This window comes from Jaculus jaculus, chromosome 15 (genome assembly GCF_020740685.1).
Source record: "Jaculus jaculus isolate mJacJac1 chromosome 15, mJacJac1.mat.Y.cur, whole genome shotgun sequence".
NCBI classification, from domain to species: domain Eukaryota; kingdom Metazoa; phylum Chordata; class Mammalia; order Rodentia; family Dipodidae; genus Jaculus; species Jaculus jaculus.
The window spans coordinates 25,217,124-25,238,845 of NC_059116.1; the positions used below are offsets into that span (position 1 = coordinate 25,217,124).

At 44.2% G+C, this 21,722-nt stretch overlaps 1 protein-coding gene across 1 annotated transcript in view; it reads left to right on the forward strand.

Moving 5' to 3' along the window:
* LOC101594930 (histamine H4 receptor) overlaps window positions 1-3,028 on the forward strand; it is a 42,715-nt gene extending 39,687 nt beyond the window's left edge. Inside the window, exon 4 of the mRNA XM_045135311.1 lies at window positions 2,159-3,028. Within this exon, the coding sequence (XP_044991246.1) occupies window positions 2,159-2,971 (813 nt within the window). The 3' untranslated portion in view covers window positions 2,972-3,028. The remainder of the gene's footprint in view (window positions 1-2,158) is intronic.
* The last annotated feature ends 18,694 nt before the right edge of the window (window positions 3,029-21,722 follow it).

Here is a 21,722-nt window from a genome sequence, read left to right on the forward strand (position 1 = left end):
CAGTACCCATATAAAGCCAGATGCACAAAGTGGCATGTGCATCTGGAGTTTGTTTACCATGGCAAAAAGCCCTGGTGTGCTCATTCTCTCTCCTTATGCTTGCAAATAAAGAAATAAAACAAATTTAAATTAAAAATTGTGTTTATTTGTGTGTGAGAGAGGAGAGAGAGAGAGAGAAAACAAGCGAGTATGCCAGGGCCTCCTGTGGCTGCAAACAAACTCTAGACACATGCACCACCTTGTGCATTTGGCTTACGTGGATCCTTGGGAATCAAACCTGGGTATATTGGCTTTATATGCAAACACCTTAACCATTAATCAATCTCTCCAGCCATAAAAATATTTTTAAAAAGATTCATGTTTGCAAACTAGGAAAGTTGCTTTTTTCTTTTCTTTTTAAAAGGTTTATTTTTATTTTTATTTATTTGAGAGGAAGAAGGAGAGGGATAGGGGGAGAGAAAGAGAGAGAAAGAGAGAGAAAGAGAGAGAGAGAGAGAGAGAGAGAGAGAGAGAGAGAGAGAGAGAGAATGGGCATACCAGGGCCTCCAGCAGCTGCAAATGAACTCTAGATGCATACGCCCCCCCCTTGGGCATATGGATCCTGGGGAATTGAACCTAGGTCCTTTGGCTTTTCAGGCAAGTGCCTTAACTGCGAAGCCATCCCTCCTGCCCACTTTTTTATTTTTGTGTGGGTGCATGCATGTATATTCATATGTATGTGGGTACATGTGTGTGTGTGTTCACCTGGAGGCCAGAGGCTAATGTCAGGTGTCTTCCTTGATCACTTTCCACCTTATTTATTTCGACAAGGTCTCTCACTTGAATTCAGAGCTCACCAATTTGGCTACTCTAGCTAGCCTTACCTCAGATGCTGCCCCATCTCTGCCTCCTCTGAGTCCTGGGAATGTAGGCAGTCTTCGACATCTGCTTGGAATTTTCATGGGTTCTCAGAGATCCGAAGTCAGGTTTTCTTGCTTATATGGCAAGTGCTTTGTGGACTCACTGCACCGTCTCCCCAGCCTATGCTTTCTTAAGATTTATGTTTTTTTTTTTAAATTTTTATTTATTAGTATGCGCGCGTGCGAGAGAGAGAGAGAGAGAGAGAGAGAGAGAGAGAGAGAGGGGAAGAAAGAGAGAAAGAGAATGGGTGCACCAGGGCTTTCAGCCACTGTAAACGGACACCAGACACGGGCACCACCATGTGTATCTGGCTTATGTGGGACCTGGAGAATTGAACCTGGGTTCTTAGACTTCCCAGGCATGTGCCTTAACCGCTAAGCCATCTCTCCAGCCTTATGCTTTCTTATTTTAAATATTGCCCTTGACATTTGCTGTAGCACCCCAGGCTTAACCTTGAGGTATACAGTTTTGTCCTTGGAAATCATTGAGAAAGTTTGCATCTTGGCTTGACCTTGGCTGCCATTGAATCCTCTGTCTGTGTACATGCCACACTTCCATGTTAATGTCTCCAGTTCTCGTGCATCTCTCAAATTTCTGAGGACCTTATGAATGCTCTGTGTACTCCCTATATGTCCTTATATTTTTACTTTTTCAAATGTTTACTTATGAGACCAAGAGACAGAGAGAGAATGGGTTTGCCAGGGCCTCCTACTACTGTAAATGAACTCCAGATACATGTGCCACTTGGTGCATCTGGCTTTATGTGGGTACTGGGGAATCTAACTGAGGCCATCAGGCTTTGTGAGCAAGTGCCTTTAATCACTGAGCTATCTCTTCAGCCCATATAAGCTCTTTTTCCCCCCAGGTAGGGTCTCATTCTAGCCCAGGCTGACCTGGAACTCAGTTTGTAGTCTCAGGGTGGCCTCGAACTCATGGCGATCCTCCTACCTCTGCCTCTTGAGTGCTGGGATTAAAGGCATGGGCCACCACACCTGGCTTGTTTATGTTCTCTCTCTCTCTCTCTCTCTCTCTCTCTCTCTCTCTCTGTCTCTCTCTCTCTCTCTCTTTTTTTTTTTTTTGAGGTAGGGTCTCATTCTAGCCTAGGCTGACCTGGAATTTACTCTGTAGTTTCAGGGTGGCCACAAACTCATGGCAATCCTCCCACCTCTGGCCCCCTGAGTGCTGGGATTAAAGGCGTGAGCCACCACATCTGGCTTATGTTCTCTTGCTGCAAGTGAGTCATTTGCTCTCTTTGTAGATGTCTTATAGGGCTCAGCGCACTGGGATCCTGAAGATTGTCACTCAGATGGTGGTGGTTTGGATACTGGCCTTCTTAGTGAATGGGCCCATGATTCTGGCTTCAGAGGCCTGGAAGAACAAAACAACGGCCACCACTGAAGAATGCGAACCCGGATTTGTATCGGAATGGTACATCCTTGCCTTCACGACCCTCTTGGAATTCCTGACCCCGGCTGTCTTGGTGGCTTATTTCAACGTGCAGATTTATTGGAGTCTCTGGAAGCGGGGGAATCTCAGCAGGCATCTTAGCTATCCGGGCTTCATTCCCACTTCTCGTGACTCTGGCGGCTCATCCAGATGCAGGCAGGCCGCCAGCACATCTCTGCAGGCATCAGCCGTGTCCCTTCATTCAGACCGACCAGGAAGAAAGATCAGCCTCCTGGTTTCCTTCAGATCCCACATGAATAGCAGCTCAGGTGCTTCCAAGCTGGGCTCTCTCTGCCACGCAGGTTCCATGGCTCCTTACCAAAGGGAACATCTCGAGCTACTCAGAGCCAGAAAATTAGCCAAGTCCTTGGCCATTCTCTTAGTTGTTTTCACCATTTGCTGGGCTCCATATTCTCTGTTCACAATCGTTCTTTCTACCTACCCGCCCAAGAAGCGTCCCAGATCAGTTTGGTACACTATTACATTTTGGCTTCAGTGGTTCAATTCGTTTGTCAACCCCTTTCTGTATCCCCTGTGTCACAAGCGTTTCCAGAAGGCTTTTTGGAAAATATTTCGTGTGAAGAAGAAACCGGTACCATTACAGAACCGCTCAATATCCTCTTGAAGGAAAATGTCCACACTTCTGTAAGTCTTTGTCTCTGTGAAATATGAATCAATTTGATCTGGTTATCACCTTACTCTTTCCACTCTACCATACAATTCTTAAACTGTAATACTTGAAGACTTTAATAAAAAGTTCTGGGGGCTGGGAAAATGATTTAGCGGTTAAGGCATTTGCCTGTGAAGCCTAAGGATCCCAGTTCGATTCCTTAGGAACCATGTAAGCCAGATGCACAAGGTAGAACATGCATCTGGAGTTCGTTTGCAGTGGTGAGAGGCCCTGATGTGCCCATTCTCTCTCTCTCTCTCTCTCTCTCTATCTGCCTCTATCTTTCTTTCTCTTTCTGTCTCTCTCATAAATAAATAAATAAACAAATAAATAAAATATCAATATAAACCTTCTGAACATGGGAGCCAATGGGACATTACTTCAGTGAACAACAATCTAATATATTGATAACAATATTTTTCTGCAAACTCATAGCCACAAGTATAGTATTATTTTCCTTTCCTTTCTTTTGCTTGTTCTTCTCTTCCTCTTCCTACCCCTCCTCCTCCTTTTACTTTGGTTTTCTGAGGTAGGGTCTTGCTCTAGTTCAGGCCGACCTGCATTTAACAGGGTGCCTAGACCCAGGGCTTCCAGAGAATTCTGGCATGTCTGCCGTCCATCATGCTTTTGGTGTGCTAAGCTTACAGACCCCCACTGCAACGCCGAGTGTCACCTGAGTTCTAGGAGCTGCACTCTGGCAAGTCCTTTCTCCACGAGCCATCTCCCCACTTCCCCTGCTCCCCTTCAGTTGTCTCTCTTTGTAGTATCCTATAGTACTCGATTTCCCCCCATGGTTATTTAATCTCTTTTATAACCTTTTATCTATGTTTCTGCCATAACTTCTCAGAGTTTTTATACAGGATAGTAATTTTCATATTTCTTAGACCTTTTACATCTTTTAAATGAATTTTTAAGGGTAGTATATAAAGAAATGGGTTTCATTGTGGCATTTTCATACATACATGTCATTATACTTTGTTCTTATTAGTTCTTGTTTAATTTCAAACACTAAGGTACATGAGTACTTAGACATGAATATGGTTTTCATATATACTTGTGTCTTACATTAAATTAGAGCACATACTTAACAGTTACTAGGAATTCTAAAAATCTGATGGGTAAACTCTCATAAGTACATATATTTTATTAAGTTACTATATGTCAGCTGTTGGTTTTAACATTTATAAATTAGTAGTTTTAGATTTCATGTGATTGCTGGAAGTTTAAACGTTTACTTATATGGGGTGGTCTTATGAAAACTTTCTCCAACTGACTCTTGGGGAAAGTATACTGCCTAAATATTAGCATATATTTTATTAGTATCTAAACAATATAATACATATGTATTTCATTTAATCTAATGTGTTTTCGATGTAAGGCAGTATATCTTCATAAAACAGAACACACTGCCAATCATCTATGATACACATATGTGTGTGTGTGTGTGTGTGTGTGTGTGTGCGCGCGCATGTGCGCCAGGGGGCACACATAGGTGTGCCAGGGCCTCCAGCCACTGCAAACAAATTCCAGACACATGCGCTGCCTTGCGCATCTGGCTTACGAGGGTACTGGAGAATTGAAGCTGGGTCCTTAGGCTTTGCAGGCAAACACATTAACCACTAAGCAATCTCTCCAACCCATTCCTTTCTGCAGCCCTACCCTACGAACCATGGCATTGTAGTTCTTCCCATTGAGAGACTTCCCTTGTCCAGTAGACTGGGGCCATGAGGCAGTGTTGCACATCCGTTCTCTCTTGAGAGTCGGAACACCCTCCCGTCTACCCTGCAGGAGGGTGAGAGGTCATGGAGAGCAGAACCAAAATGTGGTAGCCAAGGATGTCTTAGACCAAATAGCCCCCAGCTGGCTCAGCAGCTATCTGGAGAAGTCTAGGTGACTGTAGGCAGCATGAGGTTGCCTAGCATGACTCAGACCAGAAGAATGACTCAGTTGGTCCAAGCAATGGTAAGACTGCATAGGTTCTGAGTATATGTTCTTGAGTAACAGCTAATCAACATGAAGCACCTATCCTACTGTGTACGGTAATAGAGCTTCTGACAGCTCAAGAGAAAGTAGACAGTGACATGACTTAGTCTTGTGTGAGTGCCAGGACAGAAGACATAAAGATTATTATGTAAGAGAACAGAGGTTTTTTTTTTTCTATTTTTATTTACTTTTTATTTATTTTTTGTTTTTCAAGTAGGCTCTCACTCTAGCCCAGGCTGACCTGGAATTCACTTTATATTCTCAGGGTGGCCTTGAACTCACAGCGATCCTCCTGCCTCTGTCTCTTGAGTGCTGGGCTTAAAGGTGTGTGCCACCACACCTGGCTAATTTATTTTTTATTTTGAGGCAAGCCCAACAGACTGGCCTTTAAAAAATATATGTTTACTTATTTATTTGAAAGAGAGAAAGAGGCAGAGAGAAGAGAGAGAGAGAGAGAAGGAGAAAGAGAGGGGAGGGAGAGAGCAAATGGACGTGCCAGGGCCTCCAGCCACTGCAAACAAACTCCAGATGCATGTGCTCCCTTGTGCATCTGGCTTATGTGGGTCCTGGAGAGTTGAACCAAGATCCTTTGGCTTTGTAGGCATATGCCTTAACTGCTAAGCTACCTGTCTAGTCCCAGACTGGCTTTTTTTGTTTGTTATGAGAGAGAGCAAGAGCAAGAGCGAGAGTGAGAGAATTGGCATGTCAGGGTCTCCAGCCACTGTAATCAAACTTCAGACACGCGTGCCACCTTGCATGCAAGTGCAACCTGGTACGCTTGCATCACCCTGTGCATCTGGCTTATGTGGGATCTGGAGAGTCAAACTTGGGTCCTTAGGCTTTGTAAGCAAGCTCCTTAACCACTCAGCCATCTCTCCAGATTGAGTTTTTTTTTTTTTTTTTCTGAGGTAGGGTTTCACTCTAGCCCAGTATGACCTGGAATTCACTATAGAGTCTCAGGGTGGCCTTGAACTCACAGCAATTCTCCTACCTCTGCCTCCCAAGTGCTAGGATTAAAAGCGTGCAACACCATGCTGAGCCTGAGTTTTTTAATTTTTAATTTTTATTTATTTGAGAGACACACAGAGAGAAAGAGGCAGATAGATAGATAGGTAGGTAGATGATAGATGATAGGTAGGTAGGTAGGTAGGTAGGTAGGTAGATAGATAGATAGATAGGATGAATGCACCAGGGCCGTTAGCAACTGCAAACAAATTCCAGATGCATGTGCCTCCAGCTTACATGGTTCCTGGGAATCAAACCTGGGTCCTTAGGCTGAGCCATCTTTCCAGCCCAGAATAGAGATTTTAAAAAGGGCTCATGCAGAAGGCGCTACATAGGCGACTGGGGGAAGTGACCAAGATCTGTCCAAGCAACACATTGTTTAACCTAAGTAGCAACAATTAACCGGATGTGATACCCATACAAGTGCAATAGTGGTACACAGCCATGGTGAGGAATCAATTGCTCTTGATTTGGCTAACTGATCCACTCAGTGGTACTAGACCCTTAGCTGGAGCTGGGAAACAAGTCAGAACCATACCCAAACACAAGCCCACTCTACAATATCAAGCTACCATCAATCACGGGGTATAAGAGGGCCTACACCTATCAAACTGTCTATCAAAAAAGTAAGTGTTATCTCAATTTTCTGGGTGCTAACTCACTCTCCGTTGGAGAATCTGCTTCTCTTTTCCAGATAGATGCAGATCCTAAGAAGAGAGCTGCCCCAACATACCTCAGAAGGGGCCCAACTGAAACTAAGGACAACTGGCGAAATAAGCAAGGGTGATGTTTTCCTGTGAACTGGATACCAGCACAAAGGGGAAGGAGATCAATTCAGAGAAAAATCAACTCCTACCAAATCAGAGAGCCAGAGCCTCAGAGGCCCCCAACACCTCAGCACTGAAGCAGACCAAAAATGAACCCAACATGGCTCAGGGAAATCTTGCGGAAGAGGGGGCGGAAAGAATGTCAGAGTTACATGTTGGGTCATGATTTGCAGAGACATTTATCATACTAATAACTGGGGGCTAACTCCACAATGCACAACCCATTTTCAATAATAAGGAGGGTCTATTGGGAGGGGGTAGATCACAGATGAGCCTAAATAATGGTACCAAACTGCCTGTATTTACTGAAAAGAAAACTAATAAATTAAATTAAAAAAAAAAATAAAAAGGGCTCATGGCTACTTCTCTCCAGGAACATATTCACTGCAAAATGTTTTAGTATAAGGTACCAAACTGCCTGTATTTACTGAAAAGAAAACTAATAAATTAAATTAAAAAAAAAAAATAAAAAGGGCTCATGGCTACTTCTCTCCAGGAACATATTCACTGCAAAATGTTTTAGTATAAGGATAATTGATTTGGAAATAACGTGAGTTGCAGGACATGAAGGACGGTAAGTGTGCCAGCAGGGGGCAGTTGCACTGTGTGGATGGAAGGGAAGGGACGCACAGAGGCTCCATGATTATCTTCCTCAATCACCTCGTTTAGCCTCTAGACAATGCCGCCTCGAGTCACATACTGTAACCCAACCACCAGCCTTGCCCTTGGTACTGAAGAGTCTCCTTTTTATGTTTTTCCTTTGGCCATGCCTATAGTTGTTTCTTCATATGCTTAGACTTCCGTAGGGAATTATAGGTAAAGAACCTTCAGGAAGACCAGCCATTTAGTTCCCTGTGAGTGGCTCTGTGAAAGGACTTGTGGTAAAAGTCCATGTTATTTCTTATTTCAGATTCTGATACTGTTTAGTCTCTTGGAGGTCGTGACTGGTTGAACATAAATGAAACCATCCTGCATTCAAAAAAAAAAAAAAAAGCCAAAAAACCACAAAAACACATTAGGGGCTGGAGAGATGGCTCAGCAGCTAAGGCACTTGCCTGTGAAGCCTAAGGACCCCAGGTTCAATTCCCCAGGACTCACATAAGCCAGATGCACAAGGTGGCGCATGCATCTGGAGTTCGTTTGCAGTGGCTGGTTGCCCTGGTGTGCCCATTCTCTCTCTGCCTCTTTCTCTCTCTCAAATAAATAAATAAAAATATTTTTTTTCTTAGAAAACATATTAAGATAACTGTTGAAACATTTTTTTTTTCTGCTATAATCCTTACCTCAAATTTCCAGTAGTCAAGATGAAAATGGAAAAGACGCAAGATATCACTTACCAGCTATTTCTTGGAAAGCAGAAGACAAACAGGTTTCAAAGTGATTTCTCCATCCTTCCTGTTTCCTTGCCCCCCCCCCCCCACTTAGGGCATCAGGGGACAGTTAGGCTCTTGGTTGGGTAATCTGCTTTTCCTGTTTGTTCTTTCCAGAACTGAATTTTTGGTTTGAGGTTGATGGTTACTCTTGGAGTTCTGCAAGCCACATGTCCACATTCTTCACTAGACTGAAGACAATGTGTTCGTGTGAGATAATGGCCCAAGGAGGCTCATCCCAGGTAGTGGCGCTGGGTGGAGGGGGGTGCGGTGGGGGTGGTGATAGGCAGAGTCTTGGCTTTTAAGGAGTTACATGACACAGAACCAACACAAACAAAAACAGGAATGTGTGCCCAAATGGAGTGACTGATGTAGCTTGAGTAACCATTTCTTTGATCGTGGCATTTGTAGGGATGTGAGAGAGGGCAGTGCCCCCACAGCTGTTGGGCAGCTGGTCTTGTGCATCCCTGTATCTTTCCTGGCAGCACACTGTGGATGCCGCTTGTTGGCAAGAGCATGCAGCTGTGCTCTGGGAAATCATGGGCCAGGCTCCCACTGCAGCCATCTAGGGTAAAATCTACATGGGTAATAGTGATGCCAGAGTGTACGTATGGTGCCTACGCTGCCAGCAGAGGCTCCCACCTCCACTCCTCCTGAACCAATGAATGAAGGGAGCAGCCGGCTTTTCCCCAGGTGACCCGATCTTCCCTTAAGGTTCACCCACACTGTGTCTCTCGGCACCAACTAGGATCTTCTCACCCCATCTTCCACGAGGGAAGTTAGTCAGTCAGGGCTCTCAGAAGGAAGGAAGTGGTAAGTGGGTTAAACAACAGTCACAACCACCACACAACCTAAACACGTGAAAACAAAACCTATCCAAGACTACAGAGTGAATTCTAGATCCGCCTGAGCTAGAGTGAAAGCCTACCTCGAAAAAACAAGACAAAACAAACAAAACAAACAAATAGCAACAAGGACAACAAAAAATCCCTATGCAAGTCAGCAAATCCTAAAGCTGTCTTCTCGCCTCACACCCGCAGTCTCTGCATTCTCCACCAGATGGCAGTGGTTCTACGCGATGGTTTCCCTCCTTTTTGTCTCTGCCAGCACAACCACCGAATGCAAGACGGTCGTGTGGGACAATTCAAAGAAATCTAACAACAGCCCCTCCTATCTCAGTATTTTTAAAAATGGAATTAAACTGAGAAAGTTAGTGAGGATGACATCACTTTCTGAAAAGCAAAGCAATGACTTAAGTCTTTTTCCTCATTAGAAGGCAAGGATGCCCCAAGGTGCTTGCATAATGCACAGAGGGCCACATTTTAACTCACACAGCCACCTTCCATCTGCCACCTGGTCCCCCTGCACTTACCTGTCCCCCTCATCCACACAAGTCCACTCCCATGCACATCCTCTTACCACAAACACACCCCATATGCATCTACCACCCCCATACTCTTCCTCATAAACCCCTTCACTCACTGCACACACCCTTATACCACACCCATCCATAACCACACCCATCCCTTCCCTACATCCATCCACCCCCTACACACCCATATACCTCCACATCCATACAGCTTACTTTATACATATACCCCACATTTGATTCCTCAGTAAAGCCAGATGCACAGAGTGGTACATGCATCTGGAATTCATTTGCAGTGGCTAGAGGCTCTGGTGGATCCATTCTCACTGTCTTTCTCTCTTCTCTCTCTGCTTACAAATAAATAAATAAAAATAAAAATAAATGTATTTGGCCAGGTGTGGTGGCACACACCTTTAATCCCAGCACTCGGGAGGCACAGGTAGGAAGATCACGGTGAGTTTGAGGCCACCCTGAGACTAAACAGTGAGTTCCAGGTCAGCCTGGGCTAGAGTGAAACCCGACCTTGACAAACCAAAAATTAAATTAAATTAAATTAAAAAAAGTATTTGTGTGTGTGTGCACATGCACATACCACAGCATGCACAGAGGACAAAGGACAACTGTAAGGTGTTTTTCCTCTTCATTCACCTTGTTTTATTTTTTTTTTCCAAGGTAGGGTCTCACTCTAGCTCAGGCTGGCCTGGAATTCACCCTGCCTTCTCATGGTGGCTTCGAACTCACGGCAATCCTCCTACCTATGCCTCCCAAGTGCTGGGATTAAAGGCATGTGCCACCATACCCGGCTTCCCTTCTTTTAAGACAGGCTATCTCTTGATGTCATTTTGCAGCTGTGTAAGCCAGACTAGCTGTTTGGCAAGCTTCAGCATTCTGCTGGCTCTGCCTCCCGAGACCAGGGATACATTGGGATTACAGATGCTTTCCATGAATGCTGGGGAAGGATGCAAGCAAGAACTTTCAACCACTGAGGCATCTCTCCAACCCAGAAGAAGTTCTTTCTGCAGGAACCCCTTAAGATCTCTTAAGAATGTAAGCCTGAATACCTATTTCATTAGTGTCATTTGCTACACTTCCCTTTAACAGTATTGGAAATTAATGGCTTAAAAAACTCACTGTCGGGCTGGAGAGATGGCTTAGCGGTTAAGCGCTTGCCTGTGAAGCCTAAGGACCCCGGTTCGAGGCTCGGTTCCCCAGGTCCCACATTAGCCAGATGCACAAGGGGGCGTACGCGTCTGGAGTTCGTTTGCAGAGGCTGGAAGCCCTGGCGCGCCCATTCTCTCTCTATCCCTCTATCTGTCTTTCCCTCTGTGTCTGTCGCTCTCAAATAAATAAATAAAAAATTAAAAAAAAAAAAACAAAAAACTCACTGTCAGCTGGAGAGATGGCTCAGAGGTTAAAGTGCTTGCCTGCAAAAGCCTAATGGCCTGAGTCTGATTGCCACGGTACCCACATAAGCCAGATGCACCAAGTGGCACATGCATCTGGAGGCTGTTTGCAGTGGCTAGAAGTCCTGGTGTGCCCATTCTTTCCCTGTTCTGGGCATAGTGGCACATGCCTTTAACTCCAACACTCAGGAGGCTGAGGTAGGAGGATCACTGTGACTTCCAGGCCAGCCCGAGACTACATAGTGAATTCCAGGTCAACCTGGGCTAGAGTGAGATCTTATACCAAAGAATAAAACAAACAAACAAACAAAAAACCCTCACTGTAATACAGAATTTACAAAGCATTTAAAAAGTGATTCTTCCCCAAAATGTGCTGAAAACCACTAATTCTCTTCTATCTTACACATGCTATCTTTTTTACTTACTATAGTGTCATGTCTCATATCTGTTCTTCCACCCAGTACAAAGAAGCTGTTCATTTCTTGTTAGAAAGCCAATATTCAATGCTTTAACAGTCAGAGACAGAAGAACACTTAGGACCCTCTAACTTCCAACATCTTCCGAAAACAGCATGTTTACGTCCTTTAAGAAATGAGCCCTGTTCCCCAGCTCCTCCTAGTTCCCTGCTCCGAGACCAGAAGAGATAAACTGCCCCTAGCACTTCATCCAACTCAGCTGAATCCACAGAGGAACTGGGGAGACTAGCAAGAGCGCTGCTTCCACGGTGAGCCTGACAATCAGCGCCAGGGTGAAGGAGACAGACCCCGAGGACACTCAACACCTACCAAAGCAGAGATCCAGAGGCTCCTAAGAGCCCATCACTGAAGTAGACTTAAAATGCACCCACCACAGCTTAGGGAATTTTGAGGATGAGGGGGCAGAAAGATTGTAAGAGCCACAGGTTGGGACATCATGTTCAGAGGCATTTCCTTTCCCCCAAAAAACCTGACTGCTGCTCCCACAATGCATAACCCACAACCCCATGGAGAATATCTGCAACCCCACTAAGGAGGGTCCCCAACGGAATGGGGGAAGGGATGAGGGAAAAGAGGGTACCAACACATGATGTATCTATATGAAACTTCTTGTTAATGATAATAAACATAAAAAGAAAAAAAAAGCATGATGTGCTGAATAGGGATAACAGCAAATCATTGACTGCTCAACTGAGGACATGGCTATTTTGAATTTCGTCAGCTGAATTTTTTTCTGCTATGATTACTGTGAGTCCAGCAGTACCTTCACCTACCATTTGAACTATGTGTTCTAAGGGGTGTGGTGGTGGTGGTGGTGTGTGTGTCAGTTTTGGTGGGCTTCATGCATGTGTGTGTGTGTGTGTTTCAATACCAGAAAGGGATGAGCCCTGGGAAACTAAAGAAATGATCGAAACAGCAGGTCTTTATTGTGACTTTTTTCCTTTTAATGAAAATATGAGACATTATCATTACCTGCATCTTTTATTTTAGTAAGCTTTGTGGCAAGTTCAAACAATGATCACTTGTATGGATTTCTGTGTATGCACGTGCACATGTGTGTATATACAGAAAGCACCAGTTTTATGTACACATTCTAGTGCTATAGAGAAATTATTGTTGTCTCCTTAGCTTGTTCTATTTAAGAGTTCTTCAGAGTTATACTGGTTAAGAAGTGGTGGATGGCATCATGCGTTTCATGTCTGCGTGACATCTAATTAAAGCAAGTTTATGAAGAACCAAAAGATTTTAAGACTCCAAATATTTTCTCCGTTTAAGTAAGCACCACCTTCTGGCTAAATTTAGTATTGCAGTTCAGTTCTAGTTAGTGCCAAACCCTCAAAGAAGTGTATAAATAGTGAAAATATTTTTATTCATTTATCTTTAAATTTTTAAAAAATTTTACTTATTTATTTAAGAGTGACAGAGAGAGAAAGAGGCAGAGAGAGACAATGGACGTGCCAGTGGCCTCCAGCCTCTGCAAACGAACTCCAGATGCATGCGCCCCCTTGTGCATCTAGCTAACATGGGTCCTGGGGAATAGAGCCTCGAACCAGGCTCCTTAGACTTCACAGGCAAGTGCTTAACCGCTAAGCCATCTTTCCAGCCCGAAAATATTTTTATAAAATAATAATTTCCAAAGGTATGGGTGGTGCATACCCTTAATACCAGCACTCAGGAGACTGAGGAAGAAGGATTTCTATGAGTTAAAGACCAGTCTGGGCTATAGAATGAGTTCCAGTCAGCCTGGGCTTGAATGAGACACTGCCTCAAAACAAACAAACAAACAAACAAACAAACCCTTCACAAGCTGGGTGTGGTGGTGCACACCTTTAATCCCAGCACTTGGGAGACAGAGGTAGGAGGATTGCCATGAGTTTGAGGCCACCTTGACACTACATAGTGAATTCCAGGTCAGCCTGGGTCAGAGCAAGAAACTACCTTGAAAAGCCAACAAAACTAAACCAAACCCCTCACCAACACAAAAATTTCCAAGTTCACTATTAAACTATGTGTTATGAGTTTAGCCACATTTAAAGTCTTTATCTTAAGCCATGGTGGCTCCCCTGGGTACTGAGGTACTGTGTGCCTGTTAGGGTTACCTTAACTCTAAGTATGTCAAACATTCAGGGCGATGGCTGAGTGGGTAGAGTTCTTGCTGGACAAGTGTGGGGACCAGAGTTCAGATTCCCGGAACCCGTGTAAAGCTAGACGTGCTTGTGTGAGCACCTATAATCCCAGTCCTCCCAAAGCAGCCCAGGAGGGGGAGAGAGTACCATCCCCGGAAATTTGGAGGTTCAACTGGCCTGGCAAGGGCAGTGGTGAACAACTCTGTCTCAAACGAGGTGGAAGGTCAGGGCCATTTGTGTATAGTAGCTCATTGGTGCCCACACTTACACACACAGACACGCACACACACAGACACGCACACACACAGACACACACACACACACATACACACACACACACACACACACACAGAGCATACACGCCCATACACAGGTTCATTCCCCAGCACCCATGTTAGCCAGATGCACAAAGGAGCGCACGTGTCTGGAGTTCGTTTGCAGTGGCTAGAGGCCCTGGTGCGCCCATTCCCTCCCTCTTCCTCTCTCTCTCTCTCTCTCTCCCCCTCTTTCTCTGTCAAATGAATAAATAAATAAATAAATAAGATAAAAGTAAACAAAAACCGTCCATTTGAGTTCTTCCACTTATACCATTCCTTCAAATCAATAAAATTTATGCCCCATTAAAACCTTTTATTTTCTTTTTGAAAGAGAGAGAATGAATGAATATCACAAGCCAGAGCCCCTTGCTGCTGAAAATGAACTCCAGACCCATGCATCACTTTGAGTATCTGGCTTTATGTGGATACTAGGGAATCAGCCTGGCCCAGCAGGCTTTGCAAGCAAGCAGCTTTAACTGCTGAGTTATCTCCCTAGCCCCAAACCTCTTTCTTATCAAAAATTTCCCAAGTCACTTACACTGAAGGATCCCTTACTCTTTGCTACTATGATGTTATCTTTGTCGTTATAATGGGGAATACTGGACATTTGGATGAAAATCATGGTAAAAGTTTTAGTAACCAATCTATTGCATAATGTGGGTATCATTTATAATTTACAAGATAAACCTATTTCTCAAAAACTATCAGCTGTTTTAAAATAAGAAAACATTTATTAGAGAAAACTAGTAAGCAGTACAAACCAGGTCATACAAACTTGGTTGGCACAGTGTTATTCAGTCCTGTGTTCTTCTAGCTGCTTCCATCACATCTTCCACAAAAGGTCCTCTTTACACAAATACAACAATATCCCAAAGACCCAACAGTTAATGTTCTACCACGTCTTATGGCTTCATACTAAGGGAGGAGACTATCCCTCAAATGTTTTAGACAGTTCACATACACTGAATACCATCAAAACCAACAAGAGCCAGTTTCTACTTATCCATTACACAAAACTTTCAGAATCAATAGAAATAGCTTCCAAGGACTGGAGAGATGGCTTAGTATTTTCCTGCAAAGTCAAAGGACTCTGGTTTGCTTCCCCAGGACCCATGTAAGCCAGATGCACAAGGGGGTGCATGTGTCTGGAGTCCATTTCAGTGGCTGGAGGACCTGACACACCCATTCTCTCCCCCTCCTCTCTCTCAAATACATCAATAAAATATATATTTTTATAAAGAAATAGCTTCCAAGTATGTCTAGTACTGGCTTTGAGAGTGTGGCCTTTCTGATGGGATGCTAGCTCACCAGGCTCAAGTGTAAAATTATTTTTAAGTGACAGATTTTAGAAGAACAGCCATCCAGACAGTAAGCTTCATAGAGATAAGAACATTTGCTGTGTTGGTTGCTGTGTCCACAATGTATGGGTAGTAGTGAGGATCCAGTCCCTTCTCAATGAATAATTCATATTTATTTTTTAAATATTTACTGATTGATTTATTTAAGAGAGAGAATGAACGAATGAATGAATGAATGACTTTGGGCATGCCAGGACGCCCTGCCACTGCAAATGAACTGCAGATGCATATGCCACTTTGTGCATCTGGCTTTCAGTGGGTACTGGGGAATTGAGCCTGGGCCGTCAAGCTTTGCAAGCAAGCACCTTTAGCCGCTCAGCCTTCTCTTTAGCCTTTATTCAGCCTTTCACTGAAGTATTTAAGTTACAGGCATTGTAATGAAAGTACAGGTTGGCTATAAGCATATTTAATTCAATGGTAATAAAAAACAGGGTTGAGACACACTATACTATTTTAAGCAGCTCAAGATCTTAAAATAAGGGATAGTAGCCAGGTTAAAAAAAAATGCATGCTAACTATTCAATATTGGATATTTCCTACTTTCTCTATGATGGTATCAACCACAATATCTTTTTATATATCTCAATCTAAAAATTAAACAAATTTGAACCCATATCTTGAGGGTTATATTTTCTGTAAAGCTTTTGTGTAATTTGTAGCCTCTATTCAGCCCAAGAACACGGTTTCTTTTAAAAATAGTTCCCTCACTTTTGAGTCATTTGAATTTGTAAATATGTCACATCATTATATACCATATTATTTGCACCAAATACAATACTGTATTTCTTTTTATTTTATTTTTATTTTTTATTTTTTTTGGTTTTTCGAGGTAGGGTCTCACTCTGGCTCAGGCTGACCTGGAATTCACTATGTAGCCTCAGGGTGGCCTCGAACTCACGGCGATCCTCCTACCTCTGCCTCCTGAGTTCTGGGATTAAAGGCGTGTGCCACCACGCCCAGCAGTATTTCTTTTTTAAAAGTATTTTATTTATTTATTTGGGAGGAGAAAGAGAGAGAGAGAGAGAGAGAGAGAGAATGAGAGAGATAATGATAGACACACCAGGGTCTCTTGTTGCAGACAAACTGCAGATGCATTTACCACTTTGTTGTCTGGATTTAGATGGGTACTGGGGAATTAAACACAGGCCAGCAGGCTTTGCAAGAAAGTGCCTTAAACCACTAAGCCCTCTCTCCATCCCTGTATTTCTTAACGAATGTACTTGAAACTTTAAGTACAAATAATTTTATTTGAAACTCCTATAAATAAACTTGTCGAATGCGAGCAGAAGTTCATGGGACAAAAGAAATTGCTTACTTTTACCCTTCAAAGGGAGGGGTCTTCAACCAGAGATGGGGCTTTGCCATAGGGAGAATGTGATGTGACTGGGGTTACTAGTATTAGAGGTTAGGAGAAGACCTAGGAAAGGTTACAAAGTCATAAGTCAGTCTTATCTGGTCCCTGCCCAGGCTGGCAGCCTGCTTTGTGGGTGCACCTGAAATGGGAGGGCACTGTGGGGGAAAAGGCCATGGCTACGTGTCTCCTTAGGATCAGCATCTGTCCTCTTGATTTTTTTCCTTCTGTGTTATTTTTTCCTTCTGTGTGCAGATAAGTGCCCTGTGTACACGCATACAGAGGACAGAGAAGAACATCAGCTATTTTCAGTGAGAGATAAAGAGTCTCTCACAGAACTCAGAGGCACAGTTTTTGGACAGTCTGGCTGACCAGCAAGTCTCAGCAATCCTCCTGTCTCTGTTCCCCATGGAACCAGGGTTACAGGTATGCATGGTGTTGCAGTCAGCTTTGGGTCGCTGCACAAAGAACCTGACCAAGAGCAGCTGTGGGAGGAAAGGGTTAATTTGGGCTTACCGACTCGAGGGGAAGCTCCATGATGGAAGGGGGAAATGATGGCATGAGCAGTGGATGGACATCACCTCTTAGCCATCATCAAGTGGACAACAGCAGCAGGAGATTGTGCCAAACACTGGCAAGGGGAAGCTGGCTTTGACACCCCTAAGCCCGCCTCCAGCACTACGTCATCTCCAGGAGGCTCCAATTCCCAAATTGCCACCAGCTGGGGACCTAGCGTTCCGAGCACGTAAGTTTATGGGGGACACCTGAATCCAACCACCACACGTGGTCACACCCAGCTGTTTACATGGGTGCCGGAGACCAAATTTAGACTCTCTCAGCTTGGCTCCGACCCTCATGCTTGCTGGGGGAGTGCTCTTACCCACTGAGCCATCTCCCCAGCTCCACCTCTGTGACCACATCTTCCAATCAGGATATACTGTGCTACCACAGGGCCATAGTAATGGTGCCAAACCACCATGGACTGAAACCGTGAGCTCAAATACACATTTCCTCCTCATACATTGGTTATGTCAGGTATTTGCCACCATGATGGAAAACTAAATACACTCTCTCTGGATCTATCTATCCATCATCTATCTGTCTGTCTATCTATCTATCTATCTATCTATTTATCATTTATCTATATGTGTGTGTATAAGCATTATATATACATATATATATATATATATATATATTTTTTTTTTTTTTTCATGAGTCACTTATAGGCAATTTCTTTTCTTCTTTCTTTTTTTGGTTTTTTAAGGTAGGGTCTCACTTTAGCCCATACTGACCTGGAAGTCACTGTGTAGTCTCAGGGTGGCCTTGAACTCACGGTGATCCTCCTACCTCTGCCTCCTGAGTGCTGGGATTAAAGGCATGCACCACCACACTCCCAGCTCCCATAGGCAGTTTCATCCTTGTGGGAACAACATACAGTGGACAGACACAAACCAAGATGGCTATGATATCATTAGAAAATGTAATCTTTTAAAAATATTTATTTGCTTCTAAGCAGAAAGAGAGACACATAGAGAGAAAGAGTGAGCAAGTGAGCAAGAGAGAGAGGAGAGAGAGAGAAGAGAGAAGAGAGGGAGGTGGGGAGACAACAGTAGAGAATGGGTATGCAAGGGCCTCTAACCACTGCAGAGGAACTCCAGATGCATGCACCATTTTCTGCATCCGGCTTTACCTGGGTACTGGGAAATTGAACTCAGGTAATTAGGCTTTGTAGGCAAGTGTCTAACTGCTGAGCCATCTCTCCATCCCAAGAAAGTGCAATCTTTCAGGACCACTCTTATATACACAGTCTGTCATCACCCAACATGTCATCCTACAGGCTCTCAGTGTACGCGAGTGTACTAAAACCCGCTCTGGTAGCTTTGTTGAACACTTCTAGAAGTTTCTCCCATGGACATACAGATTTACACATCTATATGTTATACACGTATAAGGTAATCGCAGGCTAAGGGGGTCTGGGATCATTGGCAACGTCAGAGTTTGTGGTAACTGAAAATGACATAAAACACAGTTATAATATTAATGGAGAAAAGGATGAGACTAGGAGTCACTGGCTTCTTATTCTAGTTTCTTTGAGATGGAGTGAGGAGGAGTGGGAAGAAGGGCTCTGGAGAATTAAGACCCATTCCTAGCGCTTAAGGAACTTCTAAACTTCTAGAAGTTCTTTGGGCATTGGCCAGGGTGAGTGGAGAGCTTGGCTCATTCCTTCTGCAAAAACAACAAAACAAACAAACAAACAAACAAAAACCCACGCATTAATATCTTCAAACTAGCGTGCCACGTGTCTGCGGCCAGGAAAGGAAGGGTGATCAAACCGCACCCGGCCTGAGCTGTTCCCAGCGCATCTGCGGACTTCTCTGCACACAGGCTGGCTTAAAGGAGAGCTTTGTTGCGGGCACAACTGTCCGGGGACCTGGCCTTTCGCCCTGCTTCACCTTTGGAGGTAGGCCACACCAGCTTTTGAACCAGCAAGGCAATTTAAAAATCAGTCATGTTTGCATCCCCCAGGCCTGGTTCCACCTGATTAATAAGCTATTCTTCCCATGGCCTACCAGGCAGCCCCTCCTTCCCACCTCCACCCTTCACGTCTCTGCCCCCAGCACCCTCCTTTTCCCTTTGAGCAACCCAGCTCCGGGAGTCACAGCCTTACCCACAAGGACCCACCTGGCGCCCGCTGACCTTGCCCGGAGGACTCTCTCTGTCTGTGGCTTTAGTTTTGTCGCCCTCCACGCCCCCTTCGGGCCTTCACTGCTGGCTGCGCTCCCCTTTGGTCACCTTGAATAAATTTTTTCTGCATCCTGACAGCTGCTGATTTGACTTCTTTCTTATTTTTATTTAATTGAAAGTAAACCTTCAAAGAGGCCCAGCCACCTGAGAAGCTCTGTAGAGAGATGCTGCTGAGAAAGAGGACCTCAAACAGTACCCTGCTCCCCCCACTCTGCTCAGGGCGGAAGCCACCCTGGTTTTGTGAGCTGTTGGCCACTTAACTTTCAATTTAGGTTTGCATGAGAAAGGATTGTGGGGACAGATAGAGCGAGAGAAAGAGAGAGAATTTTGTTAAGGCACATTGCGTTTCCAGAAAGAATGTAAATTTATTTATAGCATTGATTTCAAGGTGTTTGGGCTTTCTGGTTGGATATTGGGGTACTTTGCAAACGGTAATGCATTTAAAAATTATACCTAGGGCTGGAGAGATGGCTCAGCAGCTAAGGCACTTTCTTGCAATCCTGTTGACAAGACAAAGTGGCACGTGGGTCTCTAACAAGGACACACCTTCAGCAATGGTAGGTGGAACCTGGAGAATCCAGATTACAGGCAGTGGCAGTACTGAGACCTTTTCTCAAAAGAAGGTTGAAGGTTGAAGGTTGAAGGTGAGGAGAAACACCCTGAGGCTGTCTGACCTCCACATGCACAACTACACACACACACACACACACACACACACACACACACAAATGGAGCTGGAGAGATGGCTCAGTGGGTAAGGCACTTGTCTGCAAAGCCTAATGGCTTGGGTTTGATTCCTCAGTACCCATGTAAAGCCAGATGTGCAAAGTAGCACATGCATCCAGAGTTCATTTGTATCAAATAAATAACAACAACAACAGCAACAACAATAGGGCTGGAAAGCCGGGCGTGGTGGCGCACGCCTTTAATCCCAGCACTTGGGAGGCAAAGGTAGGAGGATCGTCATGTGTTTGAGGCCATCCTGGGACTACATAGTGAATTCCAGGTCAGCCTGGGCTAGAGTGAGACCCTACCTCGAAAACCCAAAATAATAATAATAAGACTGGAGAGATGGCTTAGTGGTGGTTAATGTGCTTTCCTGTGAAGCCTTAAAGACCAAGGTTCGATTCCCCAGTACCCACATAAGCCAGATGCACAAGGTGGCACATGTGTCTGGAGTTTGTCGTGGCTGGAGGCTTCTTTCTCTCTCTCAAATAAATAAATAAAACATTTATTTTATTATATATATATAAAATAAAACATTCGTGTGTGTGTGTGTGTGTGTGTGTGTGTGTGTGTGTGTGCGTGCATGTGCGTGAAGGCCAGAGATTGACAGTGAATGTCTTCCTCAATTACTGTCCATCTTTTTTGTGTTGTCCTAACTTTTTAGGAGACAAAGTCTAGCTGAACCTGGAACTTACCAGTTCTGCTAGATAAGCTAGTGTCCTGGGGACCCACCTGTCTCTGCCTCCAGAGCCAGTGCTGGGATTATAGGGGCATGGCACTGGGCTAGCCTTTTATGTGGGTGCTGGGGATCCAAAGTCAGGTCCTCCTCTACGCACTGAGTCGTTTTCCCTGCCCTCATAGAGGCTTTCAGTACTGTGAATGCAGAGTTTAGTTAACATGCCCACCATGCCTGTTACTGTAACTCCTACTGACCCCAGTTTCTGAATTTACAAACAGTGCCAGTTCCCTTTTTTTTAAAATAAAATTATTTTTTCATTTTTATTTATTTATTTGAAAGTGACAGAGAGAGAGGGAGAGAAAGAGACAGAGAGAGAATGGGTACGCCAGGGCTTCCAGCCATTGCACACGAATTCCAGACGCGTGCGCCCCCTTGTGCATCTGGCTAATGTGGGTCCTGGGGAACCGAGCCTCGAACCGGAGTCCCTAGGCTTCACAGGCAAGTGCTTAACTGCCATCTCTCCAGCCCGAGTTCTCTTTTTTGATAAAAATATTTACAGGCTAAGGAGATGGCTCAGTGGCTAAAGGTGTTTGCTTGTTAATCCTGATGGTTTAGGTTCAATTCCCCAGGACCCATGTAAAGCCAGATGGTGCATGTGTCTGGAGTTTGTTTGCAGAGGCTGGTTGTTCTGGAGTACCCATAATTCTCCCTCTCTCTCTGTCAGATAAATAAAATAAATAAATAAAATATGAAAAATATCTGTTTATTGGCATATGTGATTGGATGCCTCTTGCTGCTGCAGACAAACACCAGATACGTTGCCTCTTTTTGTATCTGAGGATACTTGACTACTGGGGATTTAAACCTGGGCCAGTAGGCTTTGCAAGCAAGTGCCTTTAACCACTAAGCCATCCAATTCCTTCTTTTAAAATCATGCAAATACACACAAAATAGGCCATCATAGCGATTTC